We start from the raw sequence: 26,485 nt of genomic DNA, 5'->3' as shown, positions 1-26,485 counted from the left end.
GTATGATTATTAACTAATTACAACAGTATTTGCATACTTAACAATATGTTAACATGTATATTTTCTAGATTTAGCCGAATCTCAATCATTAATAAGCAATGACGTGAGATTCTTTTGCCAAAATTGAAAATGCAACGTCCGAGAAAAGAAGACCAAATTTTCTTTAATTGTTTGTTGTTTTTGATTTTTTGTTTCTTCATGAAAAAAAATGTATTGTTTCTACTTAATAAATACCCCCGAAAAAGAAAGAAAAAATTTTATTTGACGGATTAAGATAGTGTCACATCAGATTAAAATTTTCATCTGACTATCACTCGAATCTCGCGTATTTCGAACCTTCGGACCAGCCTGTGCCTGTTCTCGTCAGCTCCGATTCCTCAAAATCCTCTTCTTTGGACCACTTTGCATACTCCACAAGTCGATCGAGGACGACACTCCTTAACCGTCAAAAACGTGCCACCTGTTTACAGAAGGGCATATTTGTAATCTAACGAACCTCCATTTCGCCGCAAAAAGTCCAAATCACCCTTAAATGTGGAAATGTAACGAGCACAGAATCAAAACTCTCGCTGATTTCCAAAAATCCCTGTGTTGATTAAAAAATAAATAAAGAAACGGCAGAAGAAAAGGAGCAAAAGACAAAACGAAAAAGAAATTTCCCCTATTTTCGAGCCATTTGGAAAAAAAAGAGAGAAAAAAAAAACATCGTCATTTTCACTTTCCTTATGCAAATAAGATTCTACACATCCAACGTCTCCAAATTAATCCTGTAAGATTTCCATTTTTTATTGCGTACCATTAAATTATAAAAACTCTTTATAATTTCGTTCCTCAACCATTCTATTTCTCTGTGTCTCTGTCTCACTCTTTCTTCTTCTTTTTTTTTTTTGGCTTTCTCTGACTCGAAATTCCATTCCATTCTTCTCTTTTATCGTTTTCTCGCCGCAGATCTCTTTAAATCAGATCAGGTGAGGAAGGGGAGGAAGTTGGCTGGAAACCTCCGATGAGTAGACTTTTGACTTTGTTGTGATCCGGGGGGAATTTAGGATGGGGCAGTGTTACGGAAAAGTTAATCATACGGGAGTAAATGAAACGACGACGTCGAATGCTACAGCAACAACAACGACAGTGGTGGTTTCAGCCGATCAGGAACGAACTCCGGTGCCCTCGGGTAACGGCGTTGTTAATGTTCCGTCAGTGAAGAATACTCCTGCTAGGTCTTCAAACCAAAGTCCATGGCCCAGCCCATACCCGCACGGGGTTTCTGCCAGTCCGCTTCCCCCGGGAGTATCGCCTTCTCCGGCGAGGACTTCGAGGGGTTCGACGCCCAGGAGGTTCTTCCGACGGCCGTTCCCTCCGCCTTCTCCGGCGAAGCACATAAAAGCGTCGCTGGTGAAGCGGCTGGGCGGGAAGCCAAAGGAAGGACCGATCCCCGAGGATCGAGGAGCTGAGCCGGAACAGGCGCTGGATAAGAGCTTTGGTTATGGCAAGAATTTTGGAGCTAAGTATGAGCTTGGAAAAGAAGTAGGGCGAGGGCATTTTGGTCACACTTGCTCAGCTAGAGGTAAAAAGGGTGAGCTCAAGGATCAACCTGTTGCTGTTAAGATCATCTCAAAAGCCAAGGTAGAATGCTCTCTCTCTATTCCTTTATTTTCCCCATTGTCTACATCATTAATTCTCTGTTATTTTAGTTAATTTGAGAAATATGAGATATTATGATCGTTTTCTTATTGTGGGGTTTTTTGAGGTATTATTCGTAAAATTGGATTCCGTTAAAATATTTTTGAACAAAAAGATCATTTGGTTATTGCTGGTAGTGTTATGTATTCCAAGCATTAGATAGATCTTTGTTTTTTCGATTCAAGTAAACTCGGCAGGAGTATTTTTAGCTGAAGAAGAAGACAATTTGCACAAGTTAGAGTAATTGTGGAATAATTATGTTAACAACTTTTCCACTGCCAACCTCGCATGATCATTGATATTTGGCAATTACATGAGCTATTTGGGACTTTTGTGACTTAAAAGGATACCCTCTTGCTTTGCTTAGCCGTAGCATTTTTGTCGGTTAAGAAGAAGCATGATTGGGATTGTCATTCCAGAAGACCGAAAGAGGACAAAGTTGTATTTGTCTTTATTTGATGATCATGTAGGGTATCTAGCAATAATACAGGGTATTCGACTTCATATCTTTTGTATCTAGAGTCTGAAATGGAAATGTAACTGTAGCCACATCAAGCACAATAAAATTAGGTGGAAATACAAACTTTGTTTCTCCAATGAGAGATTTTTGATATTTTAGCCACGTGTTTCTGAGTATGACTTTAGATTTCAAACCTACAAAATTTTATGATTTTGATGCTGCATATTGGGGGACATTGTCATGGACTTGTGGCTGTCATGCTGTCTAAAGAGGATATGGCAGGGTTGTGTGATTGCCCTATTAACATTACAAATCTCTGATGCCTTGTCTAGATATCTTCTCTTTTTCATAGGTATTGCTGATAGGGAAACACTTTTACAAAGAATGAAAGCATTATTGTCGAAAAAGAGAAAGAGAATCTGACATGTGGTTCAGTATATTATTAGAATTGTTAACTATTTAATTAGAAAAGATTTAATTGTTTTATGGTACTATAATTTTGGTATCTAATGAGAATGTGAGGTATCTAACTGGATGCAATGGTAAAGTGGTTACTTATGCTGCTGTTTATGTAACATGTATGCAATTCAGATGAATCTATGCAACAAAAAGAATTAAAAAACCAATAATAAACAACTCTCTTTGGTAATCCATAATGAGTTTATGCAATGAAGTGAGATCAGTTAAAATGACACTTAGTTATCACTGCGGCTTGAAATTAGAGGGTTTTGTGGGTTTGGTGGCATGGGATCTGGGATGAGCCATATTGAAATCACAGATTAATATTTTCTGCATCATTATTTTATTGCTTCTTGGGAGATAGTGAGATTCTTTCTGATATATCTTACAGCATAAAAAGGGCAGTGCTATTTTGTTTGGATTTTTCTTGATTATGACCCAATGTGATGATAGGGGTAGTACAAAAGAAGTAGAAGTTGCTGTTGTGGTGGTTCAGGACATCACACCCTTACATTTAGAATCTGTAGGAATAACAAGATGCAACAAGGTTAAGTAAATGAAAATTCTTTCTTCAAACTTGTTTATGATGTTATTATGAAACTTAAAAGACTAATTATCCTCCAATTGATTGTAAGATGAGATTTGAGGGGAGTCATGATGCTAATTGTACCAGTTATGGTCAACCACATACGAAAACTTGCAAGTGGCCTGTGGCCCTTTACAATTTCCAAAGAATCTATAGGGAGGAACTTGGAGCTCCATTAAGATGCAATTCAGGCCTTTAAGTCATGTTAAATTTAGAATCAGCTAATTATTAGGTACTTGTTCTATAATTATCTTTTCTTTCAATGAGTTTCGCTATGTGTTTGTATTTGTATGTTGTATCAGTTATCCTTATGTAAGCAACAAAGATTATATCCCTAAGGTTCTCTTTCTGCCTAGTTAAAAAGCTTTGTGGGTGGTTGAGCTTGGCTTTGGCTTATGCATAAAAACTGTTGTAAGCACACAACCTTGTTTTACCTTATTTTATGTCAAAGCAATTTTTTCTAAAATTATGGCTTAGCACCATTATAATTTTTCTCATAATTAAGCAGAGAGCTGTGATCTTATTTGCATTATGCTTGTAGTTGATATTTTCTATGTAATCCTTTTTTTTTTTTTTTTCCCTTTTTGGTCCTTTTCACTGCTGAGTTCTACAAACTTGGTGATTAAATGATCTGTTGATTAGCCACAGGGCTTGACCCACTGGTTACCCCTCCATTTTTTGGGGTGGGGTCTTCCACAGGCCTAGGATCAAATCCCAGGTCCCGTATCTCCAAGGGGGTTACACTCCTATTGCCCGAAGGAAAAAATGAAACGAATGATGTGTTGATTGCACATGCTCTGTTTTAATCAGATTTATTTGACAGATGACAACAGCAATATCGATTGAAGATGTTCGAAGGGAGGTGAAAATATTGAAAGCACTATCAGGACATAAGCATCTGGTCAAATTTTATGATGCATGTGAGGACGCCAATAACGTGTACATAGTCATGGAGTATGTCTTTTCTTGTTTCTGTTCAAATTTATTGGAAAGTACAATTTTATCTTTGTTAAATCTATGTCTTTGCATTACCTTTTCTGGCTGTGTATCATTTATTTTCTGTCTTCAAATAGATTCCATTACTTTATTTTAGTAGGATTTTGTAATTTTTGAACCTTTCTGCATTCTGGAATATAAAAAAAATTAATGTGCCTGATTTCATCTATGGAAATTTGGGGAATATTCCAACTGTAGCATCATAAAATTTAATCATATTTCCCAAATTTTGGGTCTGACATTTGTGTAATTCTGTTGCTTATCAGATTGTGTGAAGGTGGAGAGCTATTAGACAGAATTTTGGCAAGGTAAGTTGTTTTTCATAATGTCTATGTTTCTAGGCCTACTTATTTGCCAGTGTTTGAATTCCACCATCATTATATTTATAGAAACAGACTGAGATGAGAATTTCACTATTCCAGGGGAGGAAGGTACACTGAGGAGGATGCAAAAGCTATAGTTGTACAAATTTTAAGTGTGGTTTCTTTTTGTCATCTTCAGGGTGTTGTTCACCGTGACTTAAAGCCAGAGGTTTTTACTTTTGCATTTGATTCAAATAAATTGTGAAACTGAAAAATGTGTGTTCTGGCATCTTATCACATCTCTGATACTAATCCTTATTGCTTGCTCTTCAGAACTTCCTTTTCACTTCTGGGGGTGAAGATGCTGACATGAAGCTAATTGATTTCGGTCTTTCTGACTTTATTAGACCAGGTAATAAATGATCGCCACCCATCAACTTTAGCTTTGGTTCACCAATGAACATACCTCCCTTCATAGCTTTTGTGAAGCTATCAATTAAAAAAACTTTGCTTGGTGATGATTGAATGTACTACCTATTTTTTGTTTGGTTCTTTCCTAGACAAGTAATGGTCTTATGTTCTTATAGGATAATTGAGTATAAACAAACAAATTTGCAAGAATATTCTAGCACCTATGCTCTGTTCTAAATTAGAGAAGAAATTAAGTTGCTTTCATACATGTGAAAGTAATGAAGCAAAATGTTTTAGGCTATGAACATTGGCTATTAATTATGTCCGCACATGTTTGAATGGGTTACTAATTAATAAAATGATTTAATGCAAAGTGGAGAAATTTATGTTCAACGTCTATCAATTGCCATTTTCTACTTCATATGATGGTCATTATATCACTAGACTGGATGTCAAAAGTGTCAGCTAATAGTTTGTTTAGATTTTAACTTTTATGCCATATATGTTTGTAACAGATGAAAGACTCAATGATATCGTTGGAAGTGCTTACTATGTTGCTCCTGAAGTTCTGCATAGATCTTATAGTCTGGAAGCAGATATATGGAGCATAGGAGTAATTACCTACATCTTGTTATGTGGAAGCCGGCCATTTTGGGCACGTACTGAATCAGGAATTTTTCGTTCTGTGCTAAGATCTGATCCCAACTTTGATGATTTACCCTGGCCATCTGTCTCTCCAGAGGCCAAAGACTTTGTTAAGAGGCTTCTAAACAAGGATTACAGAAAAAGAATGACTGCTGTTCAAGCTCTAAGTAAGTTTGGAGTTATTACCTGTATATTTGATAGCTGGCAAAATCATTGATTTTACCCCATTGTTGAAATGATTAATTACATTTGTCTGGCAAACCAGTCAGTTTTGGTGGTAGGATTAGCATGTATCAAATGCAATTTGTCATGATGAAAACACTTCTGGTGCATGTAGTTTTCTAAGTATTGAGTTACTTTAATGCATATTCAACTTTTGACCAAAAAAGTAAGATCCTTTTTTGCAAAAAAAAAAAAAAAAGGTGGGGGGTGGGGGAATAAACAATAATGGACTTGCAAAAGGAGAGAACCATAGAGAAACCAAGAAGAATCCAACTGGGAAAAACAATAATGTCTATGATGGCCTTCTCAATTCCCTGAACATGAGTATAAATATAAGGTGAAGCCATTTTCTTTTAGCTGGTTGCTTTGTGTTTCTAAGCTTTAGTCAGTTCTGGGATTTGTCATATCATAAAATTGTGGAACCAAACAAAATGTTTGCTGGATGCTTGACAAGTCATAGTTCTTGTAGTTTCTGCTTTCACATGATATTCCATGCTTATTCTTGTGAGAGGCATAGATAATTAATCTTATATAGTATTGGAATTCATGTTATTTATCAATATATATATGTATGTATGTGTCTTGTGTGTCTGTATTTTACTTTGATGCTTGTTATTTTTCGAAACTGATAGACACTTGTGTCATTTCAGATCACCCTTGGTTGCGGGATGACAGTATACCTCTTGATATATTGATCTATAAGTTAGTCAAGTCATACCTTCATGCGACACCATTCAAACGCGCTGCACTAAAGGTATGATTTTTTCTCTTTTTTCATTGTGGAATTGTCAACCTTCACTTTCCTTTTCTCCTTCCCTCCCTTTTAGGACATCCTTATGGTCATTTCTTGGTCTGGATTGTCAAAATGCTTTGTGACAAATTGCAAAAATCCTAGTGAAAACCTAAGATTATTATTATAGAAAATAGCCCATTTATCTTAGTCATAGAATTAGTATTTTTTTATTTTCAATATCCAAATATCTTAAAACTGTCTAGCATTCTTTACAACTCTAATTTTTTTTCTAGCAAAAGGAATTAAGAATACCGTGCTTTCTAGCAAATGGAATTTTTCTATAAACATGATTGTTTTTGATTGGCTAAAGCATGCACAAGTATGTTTGTGTGTCTGTGCAGGTGCATGAACATGTGTTTTAAATGTATTTTCTTTCTGTCACATTCTTACGGTATTTTTTTTAATTGTTACAACTGCAGGCTCTTTCGAAAGCATTGACTGAAGATGAGCTGGTTTATCTCAGGGCACAATTCAGGCTGTTGGAACCAAATAGAGATGGGAGTGTCTCTCTTGAAAACTTTAAAATGGTCATTGACTGCCTCTATAATCCTGTCAATTTAAGTTTTAAGTCTAAAATGGTTAATTGTTTGAATCTGATTTCTATTCTGTTCATTGACCTGATGTGGTGACTTAATTTGAAAATAATGGGAATGTCTCAGTAATCCGTCCTGTTTTCTTTTCCTTTTTTAGGGGATCTTATCTTTCATCTCTCTCTGTCTCTCTTTTTCTTTTAAAGTCAAAAAATTATATTAATCAGTGTATCAATTTTGTAGGCTGTTGCTCGAAATGCAACCGAAGCAATGGGTGAATCAAGGGTTCCTGACATTATTAATGCAGTAAGGCACTTAATTGAAGCTTCTCTTTGTAGCAATTTTTGTTACGCTTTCTTCTCAGAATTTTTCTTTTTGCTTAGACATTTTGGCTTATGCGATTTCATTCCAAGATGGAAATGGTTTTCATTTAAAATTGCTTAATTAATATGAAAAGATTTTTTCTGTTTATATACGCTTCCACTTTCCAAATGTTTAAGCATCTTAATCAGCAATTCATGATATTACCTGCTTCTATCACCTTAATTCTGCCTTCTAAGGTCTGTCTTTTCTTGGAATACAATGAAAATGTCCCCCTTCCTCCCTTGGTTTTCATTTGTCATTTAAATTTTGGTTCCTCACTGTTGCATCATTATTTTGCCCAGATGGGATCGCTTGCATTTAGGAAAATGTACTTTGAAGAGTTTTGTGCAGCTGCAATCAGCACACATCAATTGGAAGCAGTTGAAGGCTGGGAGCAAATTGCCTCTACCGCTTTTGAGCATTTCGAACAGGAGGGCAATCGAGCAATATCAATTGAGGAATTGGCACGGGTATGTTCACTTTTTGCTTCCAAATAGCAGACAACCCTGCTCTTGTCCTAATATTATGTATGCTGTGGTGATTTCCTTTTGATTTGACTACAGGAGTTGAATGTTGGCCCTTCAGCTTATTCATTCCTCAAAGACTGGATCAGAATTTCTGATGGAAAGCTTAGTTTACTTGGATACACAAAATTTTTACATGGTGTGACGCTTCGTAGCTCTAATACAAGACATCATTAGATTTTCGGCCATTGATATATATATATTTATAGTTTCTTAAAATTCATGGCATTTTGAATGACTTTTGGGGTTTTTATTTTTATTTTTCTCAAAAATTATTTTTCTTTAGGGTTGGTTACAGAAAAATGTGCATAAGTGAAATATGTTAGTGAGATTGTTGAGGAAAATTTACAGTGAGAATTTCATCGTGCTCATGTCCCATTTTTGCTTGCCGTGCATGTATGTGGATTTGAGTTGAAGACACTTGGTAAATTCATGGCATGGGTCAATGGAAAAACCCAAATGCCATTCTTTTTCAAACTTTCGACTTAATTGTACATACCATCACCTCACCTCCCTCCCCACAACTTGGGCTGTAGACTCTAGCCCAGGATTTGCATTGGGCGAGAGAGGTCAAGGTTATTTGCCCAAGAAGCCAATATGTTGAGGTAATGCAAACTAGCATTTAGTTTCCAGAGTTTTGATCAAACCTAGAAGATACAATAACTACCTTTTCAATCCAGGGCAAAGCAAGTTCCAACCCCAATTCGTAAGAATCTATGTGCAGCCAGACAAGGCCATTTTCCTTAAAAACTCAGGTTCCACCACAACCTGTGGGAATGAGATTTTAAAATATCGTTTGTATAAATCAATGGGCTGCTTGACAAATGACAAGGATGAAAGCGGGATTGAATTGACGTGGCACAAGTTTCCTGTCACATGAACGTTCTAAAGTAAAACTACGATCTCACATAGAGGATGGAAGGGAAATGTTCGGCCGCACATCTAGCAAACGGCGCATTCGTTCATTTCCTCATGATTTTCTGATTTTCCAAAGCACTAGGATTCCTTGTCTAAAATTTTCTCACCCCAATTTCTGGATTAATAATGAGCAGATCCTTATCAAAATTCTTGCAACCAGCTATCGAGCATAAACTTGGTCTCGGTGGTGTACAAGTGAAGCCAGCGTTCCAAAACACACCATGATGCATGTCTGCCAAAACGGTGAGTGACATGCCACATCACTCCCAGCATATACTATCCCCAACAACTGTGGAAATCTCGTGAACACATTGAGAACACTTATTTTGGTTTTGTAAACATGAAAACCTGATTCAACAAACCAAATTGATTCGATTCGATTCCATAAACTTTAAAATTGATTTAACAAACCCTAAACTCGATTCAATAAACTTTTAAAATCGGTTCAATTTGATTTTATGAATTCTAAAATCGATTCAATTCACTTCAACATATCCTAAAACTGGTTCAAAAAACCTTTAACTGATTCGACTTGGTTCAATGAGCCCTTTAGTGTAGTGAAATGGGAAGGAAAATGGAGATAGTGTTCTTGGTGGTGGGGACGCTGTAAAGGCTCCAAGAAGGCAAACCTAATAGGATATGCAATGTTTACATTTATAAGTTTTCCTAAATCTCTTACTTATTCGATATAAGATTAAAATATTTTATATATTTTCTTTTAAGCGTTTGACGTGATGGAAACACAATATATCATGCATGACTAATCTGAGCAAACATGCACGCATGCATAATGTGATTAAGTGATCACTTAAATAAGGTCAAGTATCATTCCTTTGTCATGAATGTACGTATATAGATGTAATTAGAATAATACTTACACCAAAAAAAATACATAGACTTGAATCGTCTCATTTGTGTAATGGAGATGATATAAAAGATTTAATCAAGTAACAAGTTAAATTTCATGACTTATTATGGTCACATTTTTTGTTAATAGCTTTGACTTGATTAAAACTGGATTTTAAGTGATTTGTTTCATTTTTTAGAGGGGAGAAATTTTAAGTGATCATCGTGCCAAAAAAATAAAAGGATTAAAAAAAGGGAAAAAGAAAGGATGCAAAAATTGCAACAAATTATTTGATTAATCAGGTCTTTTCATATACACTAAACAATATACACAATTTTAAAATTGAACTAAAAAGTGACATGGTAACAACTGAAAAAGCAGTCAAGCACCTTTGAATAGCTTTCCCTGCTCTTAACCATGCCGTGCCGCTTAATCGTGAAGATTAAAAGGGAAATGAGATAACGTAGCAAGTTTTATTTAAATTATCTAATAAGTACTTTAATTTAATCACTAATTAAAACAAAAAAAATTCTGATTGAGTGACCTGTTAAACTTAAAACTAAAATAATAATAATAATAATAAATAAATACCGGATCAGGCATAAAACTTATAAAAAAGAAGAGGAATACGTAAGAAGAGTAAAATAATTTCAATATTTTAATGTATATCTTTATATATGACTCTCTATATCTATATTCCACCTAAGTACTGTTGAGATTATTGCAAATTTTCCTTCTTTTTTTTATGTATAGTTGTTAACCAATCACTGTCAGAAGCCACAGGTCTCCATGCCAGAACCTTCTTAATTTGTATCAGCCGGAAATTAAAATCCTTCTTTCCAATTAATTAATTCTTTTTGTTATATTGTTCTTTAATTTGGTCAACTATAGTGAAGAAAACAACAAAAATATTTTACGCTGAATTAGGTAATTAATTAACAAATTTAAACACAACCGTCCAGTACCCAAAAATATAAATTAAAAATTAACAAAAATTCATGATTCTCATCTTAAGTCACTCCCAAGATTTTATAGAAAGAGTATTGATCACAAAATTTAGGGAATCAATGGTCATTGCCATGAATTTAATGAATGTAATAAATTTACAACTGTTCATCTTTCTGTTCATTTTTAATTATATAACGTACACAATTCATAAATAAACAACAGTGTTTACTGAATACTTATTTTTTGTTCTCACAGCACTAATTACACTGTATTTTCTTTAGAGTCTTTCTTTGACCTTACCGTAAAGATAAGATGGCCTTTTTACTAGGGTTTCCCTTTGTTTGCATGGTAACCTTCATTTCTGCTTCTGTGCTACCAGGCAATGTAACATTTTTATCATTCAATGACTCGTTCTCGACCCTTTTTGGAGATCAAAATCGTCATTTCCTTGATGCGAATGGGACGTCTGACGTCTGTCCAAATATCCCTCACTAAATCTTCAGGCAGTGGATTTAGATCTCGTCGCCTTTACGACAATGCCCTCTTCAGTGCTTCCATTTAATTTCCTGCTAATCACACTGCTGAAGTTGTTGTCGCGTTTTATGCTTCCAATGCTGATGTCTTAAGAACCAACCATGACGAACTTGACTTTGAGTTCCTAGGAAATGTTCCAGGGCAAGAATGGCTTGTCCAAACCAATCTTGTCGGGAATGAGAGTGTTACAAGAGGTCGAGAAGAGAGGTATAAACTGTGGTTCAACCCGGCAAAAGGTTTTCATACTTAACAGTAGTCTTTGGAACAAAAATTGCACCATATTTTATGTGGACAATGTCCCAATAAGACAGGTTCGAAGAGTTGATGCAATGGGAGGTCACTACCCTTCGAAGCCAATGCCTTTGTATGCCACAATCTGGGATGGCTTTACTTGGGCGACAGGTGGAGGCAACCATAAGGTCAATTACCGCTATGCCCTTTCCAGGCTAACTTTACTAACTTTGTCATTCAAGGTCATGAATGCTCCATGGAGGGGCAGATCTAACAGTGCAAAAATGCCACTGCAAGCTCTGTTGAAAGTTTCAATGGTTTGAGGCCAGATGAAAGGAGTAAAATGAAGGATTTTAGGAAGAATTTCATGATATATTCTCATTGTCAAGGCCGGCGTAGGTATCCTATTGCTTTACCTGAGTGCTCAATCCAATAACTTCAATGGTTCAACCCGGTTTGTTTAAGTTGCAGGCCTGCTTAGGAGCTAGCATGCAATTCCACCTAAACCTTTAGTTACTTTTTGAGCATCAAAAGGAAAAGAGAAAAAATTGTTATTAGCTTTCTTATCCTCAGTTTCCCATGATATTTACTCAGTCTACATATCCAACAAGCTCAAGTAGAAAATATAATAAAATGAAGCAATGTCCTGCAGGGGTTGAAAGGGTTAACCACTCAGGGCTGGTTGATTGGAGCTCTTGGAGATAAGATCGATTTGGATGTGTTGGAAATTTCCAATCCTTTTTGTTTTCGTCAATCAAGTTGGACAGTCATCATCCAAAGGCCAATTTATCAACTCACCATCAATACTTGAATGCGATGACTAAGCCTCTGTGTAGATCAAAAGTTTATCTTCAAAACGCATTTTATCTGCCTTGAGATATCTGTTCTAGAATTAATATTGTTTGACCAGCAGGCATGCTTCATATATTACTCATGAATTAATCTTTCTAGCATACTATTATGATGTGTATGCATAATTTAAGCAATCTCGATGTTCCAAGTGGTAGCTCTACGTTTATGGGGAAACATGGCAACAGCTTCTCAGACTCCTGAATGGTTTGTTTATCATAGACGTTAGAATGAGTTCATACCTCACATCATCCTTATTATAGTTTTTAATTACATAGTAAGATTTAGTCAGCTATATAGATAGAAAAGCGTATATTGCATTACTTCTTTTTTTTTTTCGAAATTCCTAATATATAATATTTGATAATAAGATATACTGATCAAATAGTTCCAAGCCATATTTATTTGCTCCATTGTCACTATCACTGAACCAAGCGTTTTCTAAGCGTTATTCTAAACCCGAAAAGCTTATACAGGAACAGAAAAACTTAATCTTCCACGACCCACCATTAATTGAACAATGGAAACAAACAAAAACCCTATGAATAGATAGTTCCATGGGCATTTATAACTCTTTTGAAGTCATTAAATAATTTTGTGTACAACAGCCAAACCTCACCACTACCTACAATGCCCACAATGTTTCTTCTGTCCTTCGGCTTTTCTTTTTAAAACTTTCAATTTCGGTAACATAAATGGATCCCAAGGATGCCAGTGAAGCTCGTTATTCCTGAACCATATAAACCTTAATAAATAATCTGAAAAAAGGTACAAAAGAAAAAAAACACTGCCCTTTGTTCGTGGCTGGTGTTAAGGGCAGATGTGTGCTCTGCCGACTACCGGAAACCAAAAGGAAAGAAAGAAAAAAAAAAATCTTGGTATCAAAGGAGGATGTTTCCCAAACAGGGATTCGAAGCCCACCATCCATTACTGACTTTCTTGACTCTATCACCTCTCTTTCAATTCTTCTTCTTTTTCGTCTCCTCCGATCACCTAACTCAATTCAATGCGGTCCAGACAACCTAAGAAAAAGTAAAGTAGAGTAAGACATATTTATGTTTTAGTCTGGTTTCACTTTTAAAAAACTCAGTTAAGTTGAGTCCCTCTCGAGTCTCATCCGTTTGCATGTACGATACTGTCTTTCACCCATTTCGAAGATTTCGCAGTGACTTCAGATTTTCCTGAATCCGAGAGAATGGTCCATGCTCTGACTCCTACAGCTTTCCTCGAGCCTACTCAGATGTTGATAATTATGAAAACTGTTATCCATCAGTAGAAAAAACAATCAAGATTAACCTTATCAAACAGTTGGTTAATCCCACAACATACCGATATTTTTAGTGCTTGTATGAATATTCCTGAAATAGTTTAACTGAGCAACGTATTTACTGCTAATAAATTTTCGAAGAGTTGGCCTAGAAGGGAAAAAGAAACTCTAAGTCATCACCATCTAATTGCAAAATAATACTGGTAATAATTAACTCCGCGATTGCTGAGGGTGATTTCCACAGTGATGGTACCCAATATTTCAAACTTAAAGCAACAGCAATGACCCTACCAAGAGTTAGCCCTTGTCTATTCTAATGATGCCAAACAAACACCATTCAATTCTCCGATATATTCATCTTTAGCATTGAAACGAAAAGAAAAGAAAAGAAAAGAAAGGAACAAAAGAAAGAAAAAGAATCTCCAGATAAAGGAAAAGGCATGTACTTCTTTTTTTCCATTACGGTTCCTAACAAAATAACAAAGTCACCGCAATTGCAAGCAACATTTGTCGTCATCATCTCATCATCAACCAACCATCCAAGGCCTACCAAGAAACAGGAAAAAGCAAGAAAAACAAACTAGAAGATAACAGTACTCCCAAATTTACAAAACCAAGAAAAAATTATACTACTAACAATCCAATCTATTTCTTCATGGTTTGGGCCCTTGTTCGGCACTTACAAAGCCATAAATTCCTTTGATGATCAGTTAACAACAATTCAAACCCTAAAACATCCGACATGATGGTGGTGATCAAGGGACTTTTCCCTATCAATCAAGCCCCGGACATTCCTAAACTCCTCTACATGACAAGGGATTGTGATCGTACCCTTCTGATCGAACCCATACTCTTCCTCAGCTTCCTTCAACAGCTGCAATGACAAGGGGGTTAAAGTATATGACGGCACCACGAATCTCTGTTGCTCCTCTCCTTGCGACCCAACCTTGATAGCCAAACACCCTTTCGGCACATCCTTCGCTGCCCTTCTTCCCATGATGATGATGATGGTGAAGATGTGGTAGGTGTAAATGAAAGTTCCTCAAACTTTTCTCTCCACTACCCATTTCTTCAAAAAAATAAAAAAAAAAACCCAAGAACAAGATTAATACACAAAGGCAAAAACCCTACTTTGATTCTTGAAAAACAAAAGAAAAAAGTCGCAGAGAAGTTAAGAACAAGAAGAGGGCCAAGGGTCCTTAGCAATGGGCTGTTGTTTGAAGATGTTAAGTGAAAAGTATCTGAGAGACTCAGGCACGTTGGTCATGGTTGATAATCCACACCAACAGGTAAACTCATACCAACCAGAAACTAGAGACGATAAATATATATATAGCTGAAGAAAGAGAAAGATGGAGAGGAGGGAATTCGATAGCATAGGAAGAAAAGAAAAAAGAGGTTTTATATGCTGCGGAAAGCACTAGGGGTTCTTTCTGTTTGCATATAAAATTGATTCCTGAACGTTTGATTAAAGGGGAATCTGTGGTTATAAAAAGGGCAAAATCGACGTACGATAGGGGTAGGAATGGCAAAATATGTAATTAATAAGGAATCGAAAGGGTAGGACACGTGGATGGTGAGTGGAGAGAGAGAGGGACACGTGAATGGAGGTCAAGTGGAATGTGGATTTTTAGAAAAGGATAACCGACAGGCGACAAAGAAGGTGTTGTTTGTACAGTAAGAAAAACAAATCTCTAGAAGACAGCCAATAGCAGGTTTTGAACATGTCCAAAAAGACATCATAGGGGTGGTTTGGTCTCGTCAACTTCTGGTCTTGTGTAAATGTCAAAGGCCGCTTTGGTTTTTTGTTTTTCCTCTACATCATTTATTTAATTTAGCTTTTTCGTTTTTTGTACTTGAAAAATAAAAGGATCTGTACTAGGAAAAAAAATCATGTGGTTTTCATTATTCTTTGGTTCATTTTATAGATTTCTAGATCCATTCTTTCTACTTCAAAAAAAAAAATTCTAGAAGCAACCTTCTTATTCCTGCCAGTAGTGTTGTAATTGGGATTTTTTTTCCTTTTTTAAACTAATTAATACATTACTTACTAGCTTCAAAAATATAAAAATATGAATATTAAAAAATAGACATAATATCTAAAAAAATTTAAATTATTTAAAAAATTTTATTCTTTTATTATATTCAATTAAGTCTTTATATTTTTAGTTTATACTAAATAAGGTCTCATTTTTTTTGTGAGTCAAATAAATTTTTATAATTAATTATTGAGTTAATTAAAATATTATTTGTCAATTTATGTCATGTGGCACTGGTGTATCATGCTAACATATCCTAATTAATGATGATGTAACATATTAACATATCATAATTGATAATAACGTGATATGTTAATTCAGCTTGATAACATAATTATGTAGTATTTTTTACTCTTCATATTAAAGCATGTTGGTATCATAGATATAAAATAATAAGTAATATTTTGATTAAAAATAATTAATAAATCATGAATAATAAGAATATATTTGACTCAAAATAAAAATATATGAATTTAATTGAACCTCATAAGATAATAAAGACTTATTTGAATTTTTTGAAAAGTTTAGAAATTTAATTGAGCATTACGTCAAAAAAATTTTAGTAATGGAAATAGTCATATTTATTCATTATATTTTATAATTATTATTTTAAATATTTTTTGTTATTAAATATAAATAAAATTGATATAATTTACAAATATATAAAAATTCTAATTATATTGAATGAATTTCTTTAAAAATATTTTTATTACAAATATCAATAAGATTTACTTAATTTATTAATAAGAATTTTAATTGTCTAATATGACTTCCATTAAAAAATAATTTTTTTCTAAATTTTATTAGCATCGATTATTGCACATGATAATATATTTAAGATCTCTCACTTGTGCTAAAAAATTTAGAGTTTTAGCTTTTTTACCATTGTAATTTGTAACCAACCAATTAATAGAAAAAAAGAAAAGAAAATTGAAGTCAAGTTTTTGATGAAAAATAGGAAAGAAATGAAACCTTATTTTCTTTATTATTGGCTTGGAATAAATGGTTTGTATAAATTTTAGAAGTAGTATTCTAAATGAAAGAGGCAAATATCATCTTTCCGAGAGAGGAAGGGGCAAAGCGGAAAAGCAATCTCTCATTCTTCAATCCGTGACCGTCGGGCACTTGGGAGAATCAAAACTTTATATCAACGGACAGTGGTGTCCTCCATAGAACGTACTTTTTTGCAGGAACAGTTGAAGTTTCCTAAAAACAGAGTAACGAGAATTAAATCGTACGGTAAAAATGACTAAACTGTCCCTGATTTCCCCCTCTAATTTATTAACTGTACCATCCACCATGGCTGATAGGTCCCAAAATCTAGATGGCTAGATATGGTGTTGGATTTCATTATCAACACCGAAAGAGATGGCCAATGTGTCAATTGCAAAACAAAATAAAGCACCAAAAAGTTTTATGACCGTCCGATTCTAGCCAATCAGATGCTCGATCAGGTTTTAGATGAGATAGTCTGAGGTTTGATGTAGAGGGTGTATTGGCACTGGTGGGTCAGGTGCAGAGGATTTTTTTCCTATTTTTTGAGGTTAACATTTGTGTATGCCTCATACTTTTTTTTTTTTTTGGCAACTAAGCTGGCCAGTAATGAATGCTAGTACTATATATTGATTTATATATGAGAAGATCTGATTTGATTTGTTCTTGCCATTTACGTTTTGGGGGAGCAGCATTCTCTGTTTTAAATGCTCTTTCTTTATTATTCCCTAATGGTAATGCCAGATTTGACTTTTACCATAAGGTCTAACAAATAGGTAATAAAAAAAAAAGTGACAAATTTTTTTGTTCCTTTCCTTTTTAACTCTTTTTCTTTTACCAAAAATGAATGGGGGATTTATTAGGGATATTTCTTTTTTAGTGCTTACCAGTGAAGGATACAGTAGTGTAACAGAATACTACCAAATTATGAGAGCAGTTACAAACCTATCATAAATGAGCTCAAAAGCTTGTAGAAAGGAAAAGTGATGACCTACTTGAAATATTTAGACATAATGCTTAAAAACTTTTTTAAATTATTTAAAAAAATTATTTTTTATTATATTGAATCAATTTTTTATATTTTTATTTCGAATTAAAAAAATTTTTATAAATTATTTTTATTAAAAATATTATTTATCTTTTTATATCACATGATGTTGACATTATATCGAAAATGATGACATGATCGCGCGATATTCTTCATTATTCTGTAAATATAAAATGATAAGATATATTTTTAATAATGATAATTAATTAACTATTAATAATAAAAATATACTTAAATTGAATTAAAATTATATGAATTTAATTGAATGTAATATGAAAATTATTTTTATTTAAATTTATTAATTAATTATAAAAAAATTTAAAATATTATGTCAAATATGCTATTACCACCGGCATTGCTAATTTAAAAAATAAAAAAGTAACAATTATACAAAAAACAATAAATTTAAAATATTTATAATTGATGGTCAAATAAGTTGCGGTCTGTGCTGCGATACCAGCCCCGACGCATTGGACGCAGTGCACAAACTAGCAAAAGGTCAACTAAGAGCGCACTTGATTTTAGCACGGGAGTGCGTTGCGCTAATCAGAATTTGGACTTGTGCAGAAACAAAATGATGGAGAGCAGGGACCTAATCCCTAAATCATCTGTACTGGCCCAAAGACGTTGACTTAGGAGTAGCATTTGACCGTGGAATCGACGCTGGTTTGATAATTTTCAGTCCTTGAGAGAATCGTTGATATTGCGAAACGTATTGCTTCTTTTCTGTTCTAATAAGAAAAAGTGCATACTTTGAAGAGAATTTTCAAAGCCATGCCAGTTAAAGCTGGGCAGCAGATCCTGCCCCTCGACCTTTCCCTTCTTTCTTTCAAATTTTATTTTTGGGAAAGAATAAAGGTAATTTTGCCAGAATTATTATTATTACGTAACATTAAACTTAGGATACATGGACTGCTTTTCCTTGGTCTGTATAAAACGACTAATTCCAACCAAAACATCAGAGTCACTAACGTGGACCATGGGCGAAAATGGGGTGTCCACGTCCTGGAAAATTCAGCTGATGTTGAGAACTCGTCAATACAAAGCTGAAGAATATTTCATTTGATAGTTTTTCTTTCCTTTGCGTTCAGTAAAGACTATAATGGCTGTGCTTCTCAGGCCAATTGAATCTTCGAAGGGTCTCCAATGGAATATCTCAAAGGAAAGAATCTTTCAACTTCTTTTTGGGGTTTAAAATTCCCAAATATATGCTCATACAAAAGAAAAAAAAATATATGTATGTATGTGTATATATATATATATATAAATGTTAATTTTGATTAATTATTGTTTTTTTGAAATATTGTTTTACAAAAGAATTACATCATAAGTATTTCAAGTGTAGAAGACTAGAAGTGCTTAAGATCGTTCCAAAGGTAGAAACAGTCATGGGTGTTTCAAGAGTGAAATTGTTCAGAGGTATTCAAAGCACGAAAAAGTTTAAGAATTTTTCAAATACAGAAGTGTTCGAGGACATTTTAAATGTAAAAGCGTCCAGAAACATTATAAGCATAAAAGCTCCTAAGACTACTTCAATCTTCTTCTCTACCACCTGTAAAATTTCAATTTACTTGTTGTAACACATCCTTTGTTTTTATCAGAAGAATCCTCTACAATATATATATAACCTGCATTTGCAAAATGACAAGGCTCCTTTTGCCTTTCAACATAGTGATCGCCACACTAAGCTTGCTCTTAATTTTTTTTTTTTTGAGAGCCTTGAAGTGGTATTTTATTGGATGACATAAATGGTGGTGTAGAAGATGCAAAAGTCAAAGAGGAAGTGGGAATGGAAACACCATCCAAAGTGGGGAAGTGAGTGTGGCTTTTTGAAGAAAGCAAAAGTTATTATTCAAAGATATTTCACACCTTTTATTCCTGTTCTCCCCCCCTTTTGGGTTTGTTTGGAGGGATGCTCTTTGCCTTTTATATATTAATGAGTATATAAATTATTTTGACTTCAACTCTATTGTTTGATGCATTAAATTATTGACATGTACACAGGGTCAAGGGTATAAATCACTACATACGGACATATGGAGTTCCACTCAAAGGAATTGTAGGCAGATATTCAAATACACAAGTAGCAAAATTGTATCCACCCCTTTTTCGTTCTGCACATGCATCTACCATATTGCCTTTTATTATGATTGAGAAATTTTCCCCATATGTCGTACTCATAACCTTGCGCTAAAGATACGATTCCGCTTCAAAATAGAGTATTAAGTTAGGATAAATTCTCAATTAATGGGTTAGGCACACCTGCTTCCTTCTCCACCCCACTCACTCAGGGTCGACCTGGGACGTTGCCTAACACGGATTGGCTAGCCCTGTGGCGTGAAAACTACCCCTCTTTTGAGAGGATTGGGTACGTATGGCTCAGTGTTTGATGACAAACCTGGACTCAAATCGTGAACATATATTTGGGCTTAGCCCAATACTATTGTTCTGGAACACTAGAATTTTTCTGGCTGCGATAAAAAAGAGGAGGAAACAAAAGGAATTCTGAGGTTTTAGGCACGAAAGGAGTCTAAAAACGCAATTCCAGAACAGAATCAAAATACATTTACAGAGCAGTAGAAATCTCCCAGCTCTGACATAAAAAGGCATGTTTGTCTATAGCCATCTGTGAGAAGTCCTGGAATCTGAATCTTGACGGAATTAACAATGTAATTGAAGAGTGCATCTACATCCTGAGCCTGCTTACCATGCATGGTTCCTGCTACTCCTTTCCATTCAGAGAAAATAGACACAAGCAGTCCATGGCACTTTAAAGATGACCACTAGGTCCTTTTAGCAGCTTGATTCAATAGAATTTTCGTACCAGCATCGAACAGACTATGAATACAAGAGAAATGCAGCATTTTAGTTCACAGGTGCCTGTAGGAGTATATCCAAAGTAAATTATCTCTATCTTCAACTTCTTGTTTGCATAGACGCACAAGTTGTTTGCAATTGGGATTCTCCCAGCAGAGAGCTTGGAAAGAGTGGGCAGATTATTTATTATAGCCATCCAGGCAATCATGGCATGCTTGGGGATGTTGTACCGAAACCATAAAATTCTGTCCTGTTCCACCCCAGCCATTTCTAGCCCCCAAATCTGACTGGCATCAGAAGACGTGAGCTCCATAAGAGAATCAGCTAGAGTTCTGAGTTAGAGGATGCTCGCTATTGTTTTACGCTTTTAACTAGAAGATACTAAGATTGTTTTCTAGTACCACAAATTTCGGAAAACAAATTAATTCCAGTTTGTCCAAGGTAGTTTTGTCTGAAAAAGCTGCAGTATAATCTGGAGACATCGAAGGTGAATCTTTCTTTGTCCACTGGATTTTTAAGAAGTCTGATACTAAATTTAAGCACTTGAGTGATTTGACACTCACTTCACATTGACAAATGTAAAAAGAATCCTTCTTATGTCAAAAACAATCATCAAGCAAAATTTCTTTGCAGGACTCTAAATGATGGGTTTGACAGCAGTTGCAGAAGTCTTAACCTTTGTGAACTTTGCTAGATGGTGTTGCCAGGTTTATGACAGGATAGAAGAGAAAATTAAATGGTGAACTAGTTTTATCCATTTGACCATTGAAACCTAGCTCCAAACAAGTGGTAACCAAGTATCATTTTACGAAGCAGGATGTGAATTAATTAATCACTTAAGGAGATACAGAAATTTACACTCACAAATAGAATTCATCTTGGTTCGTAATTCAGATATTGAAGTGAGCCATACCAAGGGTCCATAGTCTATTATGGATTTCGAACATTCAATACGAGGGAAAAGCCAATTTGACATGGCACCCGCTGTATTGTTATTCGTCAAGTCACATGCATATTATTTTCTTCCAAGTACGTATTGTCCAGTCACCAGTGAATTTTGGCTAGAGCCTTGAAGATAAAAAAGTCAAATCGCAATTGGAAAGAATGCATTTGGAGACTAAGTTTTTAATAAACCAGGGAAATAAGTGAGCTGAAACCAACAAGAGACTAAAACTTGAAACCCCAAATTCTAGCTAGACGCCCCTTTGTTGCTGATGATTTGTTGCCACTAACTATCATGGCCGGTGAGCCTTCGTTATCACCACCTGGCAATTACCTAGACAGAGAGAAGGTGAGAGAAAACTTTGAGGAGAAAAGGAAAAAAATGGAAGAAAAAAAAAAAGGGGCGGGGGGGGGGGGGGGGGGGGGGGGGGTGGTTTGGGTTGCGCAAATGGAGAAATGAATGCGAAAAAAGGGAGTTGGGGAGGAAGGGGGAAAGGCTTAAAGCCTAAAAAGGGAAACCAAAGAGAAGAACAAAACAAGAACTACAGTAATAATTCTTTCTATTTGAGTAAAATAACGTTATAAAGGCTCTCTTCCCTGAAAAAGAAACAGTTAAATTTTAGATAAAATTGATTTGAATTAATAGGAACATTATTTTTAAAAAAAAACCCAATCATTGTATGAGCTTGATATGAATTATAACGACGTACATCACTCTTACTACTGTCCTTTAACTTCCTTTGATTTTTCTTATCAACCACACGTAACAGATTGAGATTGGCATTTGCAATAGCACTCAACATGGATTCAAATCACGGGCCCTTCCAGCTGACGGGGAAGTAGCTATATAGCATTGAGAAATTTTTTCTAAGATCAAGTTTAGACTTTAATGTACTGTCATCCGTTCAATTAGTACTAGAATGTAACCCTATTCGGAGCCACTGTTAAGGTACTTTACATCCTGTTCAAAGTGCATTAACCACGTATGGGAAAACATTCCATCGAGCAGATTGGCATTTTCAACGGCAATGGCACCCAACAAGATTTCAAATCATGGGCCCTTTCCAGCTGATGGGGAAGTAGCTAGCTAGCAATATCGAAAGTTTTTGCTATGACGAAATGAAGCCAAGCCAGCATACGATTCAGGGATATGTTTAGAGGTGAAGTTAATACATTAATGTACTATACCATCAATTCAGTTACTAGAGTGTAACCCCATGAAGAGAGGGGTACTATTTAGGTACTTAAGATCCTGTTGGACATGCAATAAAAAGTTGTTTTTGGAGTCTTGGTCAAGCTATATACGCAAACACACCAATCATTCACGGGAAAATTGTGGCCTTAAGGCTTCAAGAATTCATCAAACACGGGCCCAATAAACATCTTTTCTCTCTCTAGAAAACAAGGGTACTACTAAAAGCTAGTCTCGAAAATCATGAATTAAAAGCAAAGCAGAAAGGGCTTTACTTTATGTTTGCAAAGGTCAAAAAGATCCAATTCCCCAAAAGGCACTTCTTTGGGGGACAGCATTTTCATACGACTGCTTTTTCAACAAGATGAATATGATAATAATTACTAAGAAAAAAGAGGCGGAAAAAAAAAAGAGACAAGGATAAGTATCCAAATCCAGTGATAGAATGTAGGTTCATTAATGCTGTTACTCTCAAGGTACAATGCACATACAAGTGATACAAGTAGGGAGTGTTAAAAAAAAACCTGACATTTGTTTCCTAGATTCCTAACCAGGATTTTAATACACAAAACTTTCACCGCTATAAGCATTGAGAGAAGTTGTCCATGGGTAAACCTTCTGGTGAGCATGTGAACAAGAATCTGATTGTTGGTCAATGTAGGGGTGCCGGCAAGCACAGAGAGTGCGGAGGAGTTTTAGATAATAAATACCGGTGTGACAAGCTACTCGGATACGTGTTGCCTAAGGCCTACAGGCCCTAGATAAACTCTCCTCTGCCAATCTTTCTAATCAACTGTTTCTTCGTGTGATCTGTTCCTCAGCATCCAAGAGTAAAGCAAGAGCAAATTATGGAAAAAGTATGATGGGAAATGTTAAAATTTTACACCTCGTTTTGATCACTAATTCCCTAAAATGTACTGAAGAAGCACAAACATAGGGAAAAGCTCCCTTCCTTCAAATGATATCTACTTGTTAATTAAAGCATGTGCTTTACTGCACGAAGTTCCTTAACCCTGTAGTAAGGAACACAAATACCGTGAGAAGTAAGCGCACATCTCAATCCCTGGAGGAGAAACCCATCACTCTTTAAAACCCGGGAGGAGAGAAGATAGCATTCGATGGAACAATTAAGCGTGTCATTTTACCAAATTTCAACACTCAACAGAGACAACTTGATGATCAAATTTAGGGTTTTAGATAAGATGTCATGACAAGCCCAAGGCATGTGATGGGTTTCCTTTAATCAGACCCATACCTGTGCCCACACTTCCATTGACACAGCTCTTATTTACAAAAGCTGTCATTGTCCTATCACGCTAACTCTACGAGACATGCAATATTTACAGTGAAAGGTCCATTGTTCATTCCAATAGCACAAGCTTGCTAGCTAGAGAATCTAAATAAAGTAAAATATAACTGAGGTATTCAAAATTATTACTGCATCATATTAAATTCAATACTTAAATGCACTTCCTTCACCATGCAAAGCAGGTAAAGGATAATACAGATCTAATTAGTGTACATCAATAAAGAAAGAAAGTTGATAAAGAGCCATGTTAGTTAAAGAAAATTAAACATCATTTCAAAGAATCACTCACAAATATAAAGCTCTTCCGAATTGGGTTGTGTAATTACTCCTCACTACCAGAAATACTTTTCATGGAAATTGTTAAAGAAAGGGCCAGTCTTTCTTTTCTGTTTACCTTTGCTCCTTTACCCAGGTCAAGCTTTGTTCAAAAAGTTTCATTTGAGGGAAGAGCCAAGCTCTCCACCTTGAAACCCTAGAGCAATGAAAAAGGAAGAAAGCTAGGGATGGCGCTAAAAAGAAGAGAGAATGTTTACCAAAGTTCAAAGCCAGATCTGAAAAACAGCAGAAACAGACAGATCAGATACAGGAAACCATCATGGGAAAGATCTGCCTCATGATGAACCAGAAAGGAGCGTTAGGACTGACAAAAACACCATCATAGCATCGCAGAAAAAAGGAAAAACAAAAAAAAGAGTAATGATGAAACTTTTCTCCGGATGATGAAAAAAAATGGTCAAAACACTTCATCATTACACCAATCTGCACATAACTAACAACCTTAATTGCTCTAAAAACAAAATACCCAATGATCTAAAACAACCAAATTTTCCCAAAAGAGGAAACAAATAACACACAAAGTAATCATTAAAGTGGGAAACCAAACCTTTACATGCTGCAGTCCATGATCTAGAATCTAGCCCTTGCTACAGAGTGCCGTATGGAAGCAATAATTGGGGGGAATGAAGCCTGGTCCGACGGCACTAGCACAAGCTCAATCCATTAATATCATAATCAGATCCATAGGAACAAACTAATGCAAGAAAATGGATTAAAAGAAAGTGTCCTCGAGCCAGACAACATTCCCCTCAAAAGAGTAGCTCCTTGGCACATCCGAATTAAAGCTATATCTTCAAAAGACTTTTCTCATAAATTGTTGGTTGCAACTAAGTGGTTTGTTTATGTGTTTCTCTGATACTCTTATCTCTTTATCCCCCAAGAGTCTCGCCTGTCTTCAAGGGGGACGAGACAGTGAGCGACACAGAGATAGGGAAAGAGAGAGAGAGAGAGAGAGAGATGGGAGAGTGGTGGTGTTTGTGTTGGGTGATCATGAGATGATGAAGAGAATGATATGGGTGTTGGGGGTTTTTAAGATGAGTAAAAAGCGTGGAAAGCCAACGTTAAAAGGACAAAACATAGCAGCAGACTCGACCCTACCAGCTGTTTTCTCAGTTCCAGAAATGACCACGACCCCATGCACTCTAATCTCTCTCTCTGTCTCTTTCTCTCTACTTTGGGTGTTATACCTATGTATCATAAAACCATTTTTTTAAACCCTGATCAACCGTTCGATTCTCTTGACGATTACGATGTTAAGTGGAGTGAGAAATGAGCACATTGGAGCAAAACCCACCATTAGATTCGGGGGCATGATGGTTGATGGTGTCATCAAAACGCATAAAGAAACTAGTGAAAATGTACTGTCTATTCGTTAATGTAGCCTAGAAATCCAGAGCCCTTGCCTTAAGAACCGTAGGATTTGTGAGATTTTGTACAATGGTGTTATAGAGACTGTACTGCGATAAAAAAACTATAATGATGACATAAATAATTGAATAGAAAAGGAATCAAAGTAAAGAAAGGCCTAAAAGTGAGTCAGAGGAGTGGTTGAGTTATTGAGCTGCCCGATAATGGAAAACACATTTAATATCTCACACTTTTTAGTATTTAATATTTTTAAATAAATATAATATAAAATAAACATACTTCAATTTTTGAACTTGAAAAATTTTTTAATTTTAAAAATGTTGCATTTTTGTTTTCTCATGAAGGAAGGGACCCTCGTCTGGCGTGTCACTTTTGGGAATGGCGAGGAATTCGAGGCGATGACCGACAGATAGGGTCAGGGTCCACGCTTTCCTTTTCACCTTTGCCTTTTTACCCATCCCAGCTATTTGGCTAAGGTCAAAGTGACTTACGTTTTCACTTTGCTTTTTTGATTTTTGATTATTCCCTTTGGCTAACACTAAGGCATTCATTTACAAAATTATAAAAACCCAGAAATCATAAGTAATTGCTTTTCCTTCCAAATCTTTTGTTAATCATTATGTCTATAATTATAAACCTCTAGTATTGGCAAATACAACAAACTTGGTTGTTGAAGCTAATTTGAAATAGCTAATCAAGGTAGTACATAAGTAGTCAGACTTATGATCCACCGCCCATTCATAAAAATTAAGTAGCTGTCACATCAATTTGAGAAAGAGAAAACCTAATAGAGAGGGCGGGGTTGGGTTGGTTGTTCTGTGGTACTCTAGTTCTACTTGTATTAAACAAAATCGAGAATATAACTGTTAGATTAGA

At 35.4% G+C, this 26,485-nt stretch overlaps 2 protein-coding genes, 1 long non-coding RNA gene and 1 pseudogene across 3 annotated transcripts; 2 read left to right on the top strand and 2 right to left on the bottom strand.

The window, feature by feature from the left end:
- Nucleotides 1–618: 618 nt before the first annotated feature.
- LOC110414539 (CDPK-related kinase 3) lies at nucleotides 619–8,349 on the top strand. The gene is made up of 12 exons (XM_021425800.1): nucleotides 619–769; nucleotides 949–1,623; nucleotides 4,009–4,139; nucleotides 4,448–4,489; nucleotides 4,604–4,712; nucleotides 4,817–4,895; nucleotides 5,410–5,706; nucleotides 6,412–6,515; nucleotides 6,974–7,081; nucleotides 7,328–7,390; nucleotides 7,750–7,917; nucleotides 8,011–8,349. Exons 2-12 carry the CDS (start codon nucleotides 1,048–1,050, stop codon nucleotides 8,146–8,148), a joined length of 1,815 nt encoding a protein of 604 aa, XP_021281475.1. The 5' UTR covers nucleotides 619–769; nucleotides 949–1,047; the 3' UTR covers nucleotides 8,149–8,349.
- A 2,792-nt stretch (nucleotides 8,350–11,141) lies between these two features.
- On the top strand, nucleotides 11,142–11,723 carry LOC110413301 (putative xyloglucan endotransglucosylase/hydrolase protein 27 pseudogene; annotated as a pseudogene).
- Nucleotides 11,724–13,992: 2,269 nt separating this feature from the next.
- LOC110414058 (auxin-responsive protein SAUR32-like) lies at nucleotides 13,993–15,013 on the bottom strand. The gene is given in 2 exon segments (XM_021425121.2): nucleotides 13,993–14,551; nucleotides 14,553–15,013. Coding segments are annotated over 2 exon segments (345 nt in total). The 5' UTR covers nucleotides 14,633–15,013; the 3' UTR covers nucleotides 13,993–14,286.
- Nucleotides 15,014–23,017: 8,004 nt separating this feature from the next.
- LOC110414009 (uncharacterized) lies at nucleotides 23,018–25,220 on the bottom strand. The gene is made up of 2 exons (XR_002444976.1): nucleotides 24,789–25,220; nucleotides 23,018–24,456 (listed from the first exon to the last, which is right to left on the bottom strand). It is a non-coding gene; the product is annotated as an uncharacterized LOC110414009 (long non-coding RNA).
- Nucleotides 25,221–26,485: the final 1,265 nt, after the last annotated feature.

Source organism: Theobroma umbraticum, unplaced genomic scaffold, assembly GCF_002168275.2.
Source record: "Theobroma umbraticum cultivar Fairchild unplaced genomic scaffold, ASM216827v3 scaffold_4.1, whole genome shotgun sequence".
Lineage (NCBI taxonomy): Eukaryota > Viridiplantae > Streptophyta > Magnoliopsida > Malvales > Malvaceae > Theobroma > Theobroma umbraticum.
This window is presented reverse-complemented; position numbering and strand designations above follow the sequence as displayed.

What these genes read in the sequence shown, in the direction of transcription:
- LOC110414539 (XM_021425800.1), top strand. Translation starts at nt 1,048, where the DNA reads ATGGGGCAGTGTTACGGAAAAGTTAATCATACGGGAGTAAATGAAACG. An exon ending in AGATCATCTCAAAAGCCAAG is followed by an intron (nt 1,624 to 4,008) that starts GTAGAATGCTCT and finishes TTTATTTGACAG; the next exon opens with ATGACAACAGCAATATCGAT. An exon ending in CTCTTGAAAACTTTAAAATG is followed by an intron (nt 7,082 to 7,327) that starts GTCATTGACTGC and finishes TCAATTTTGTAG; the next exon opens with GCTGTTGCTCGAAATGCAAC.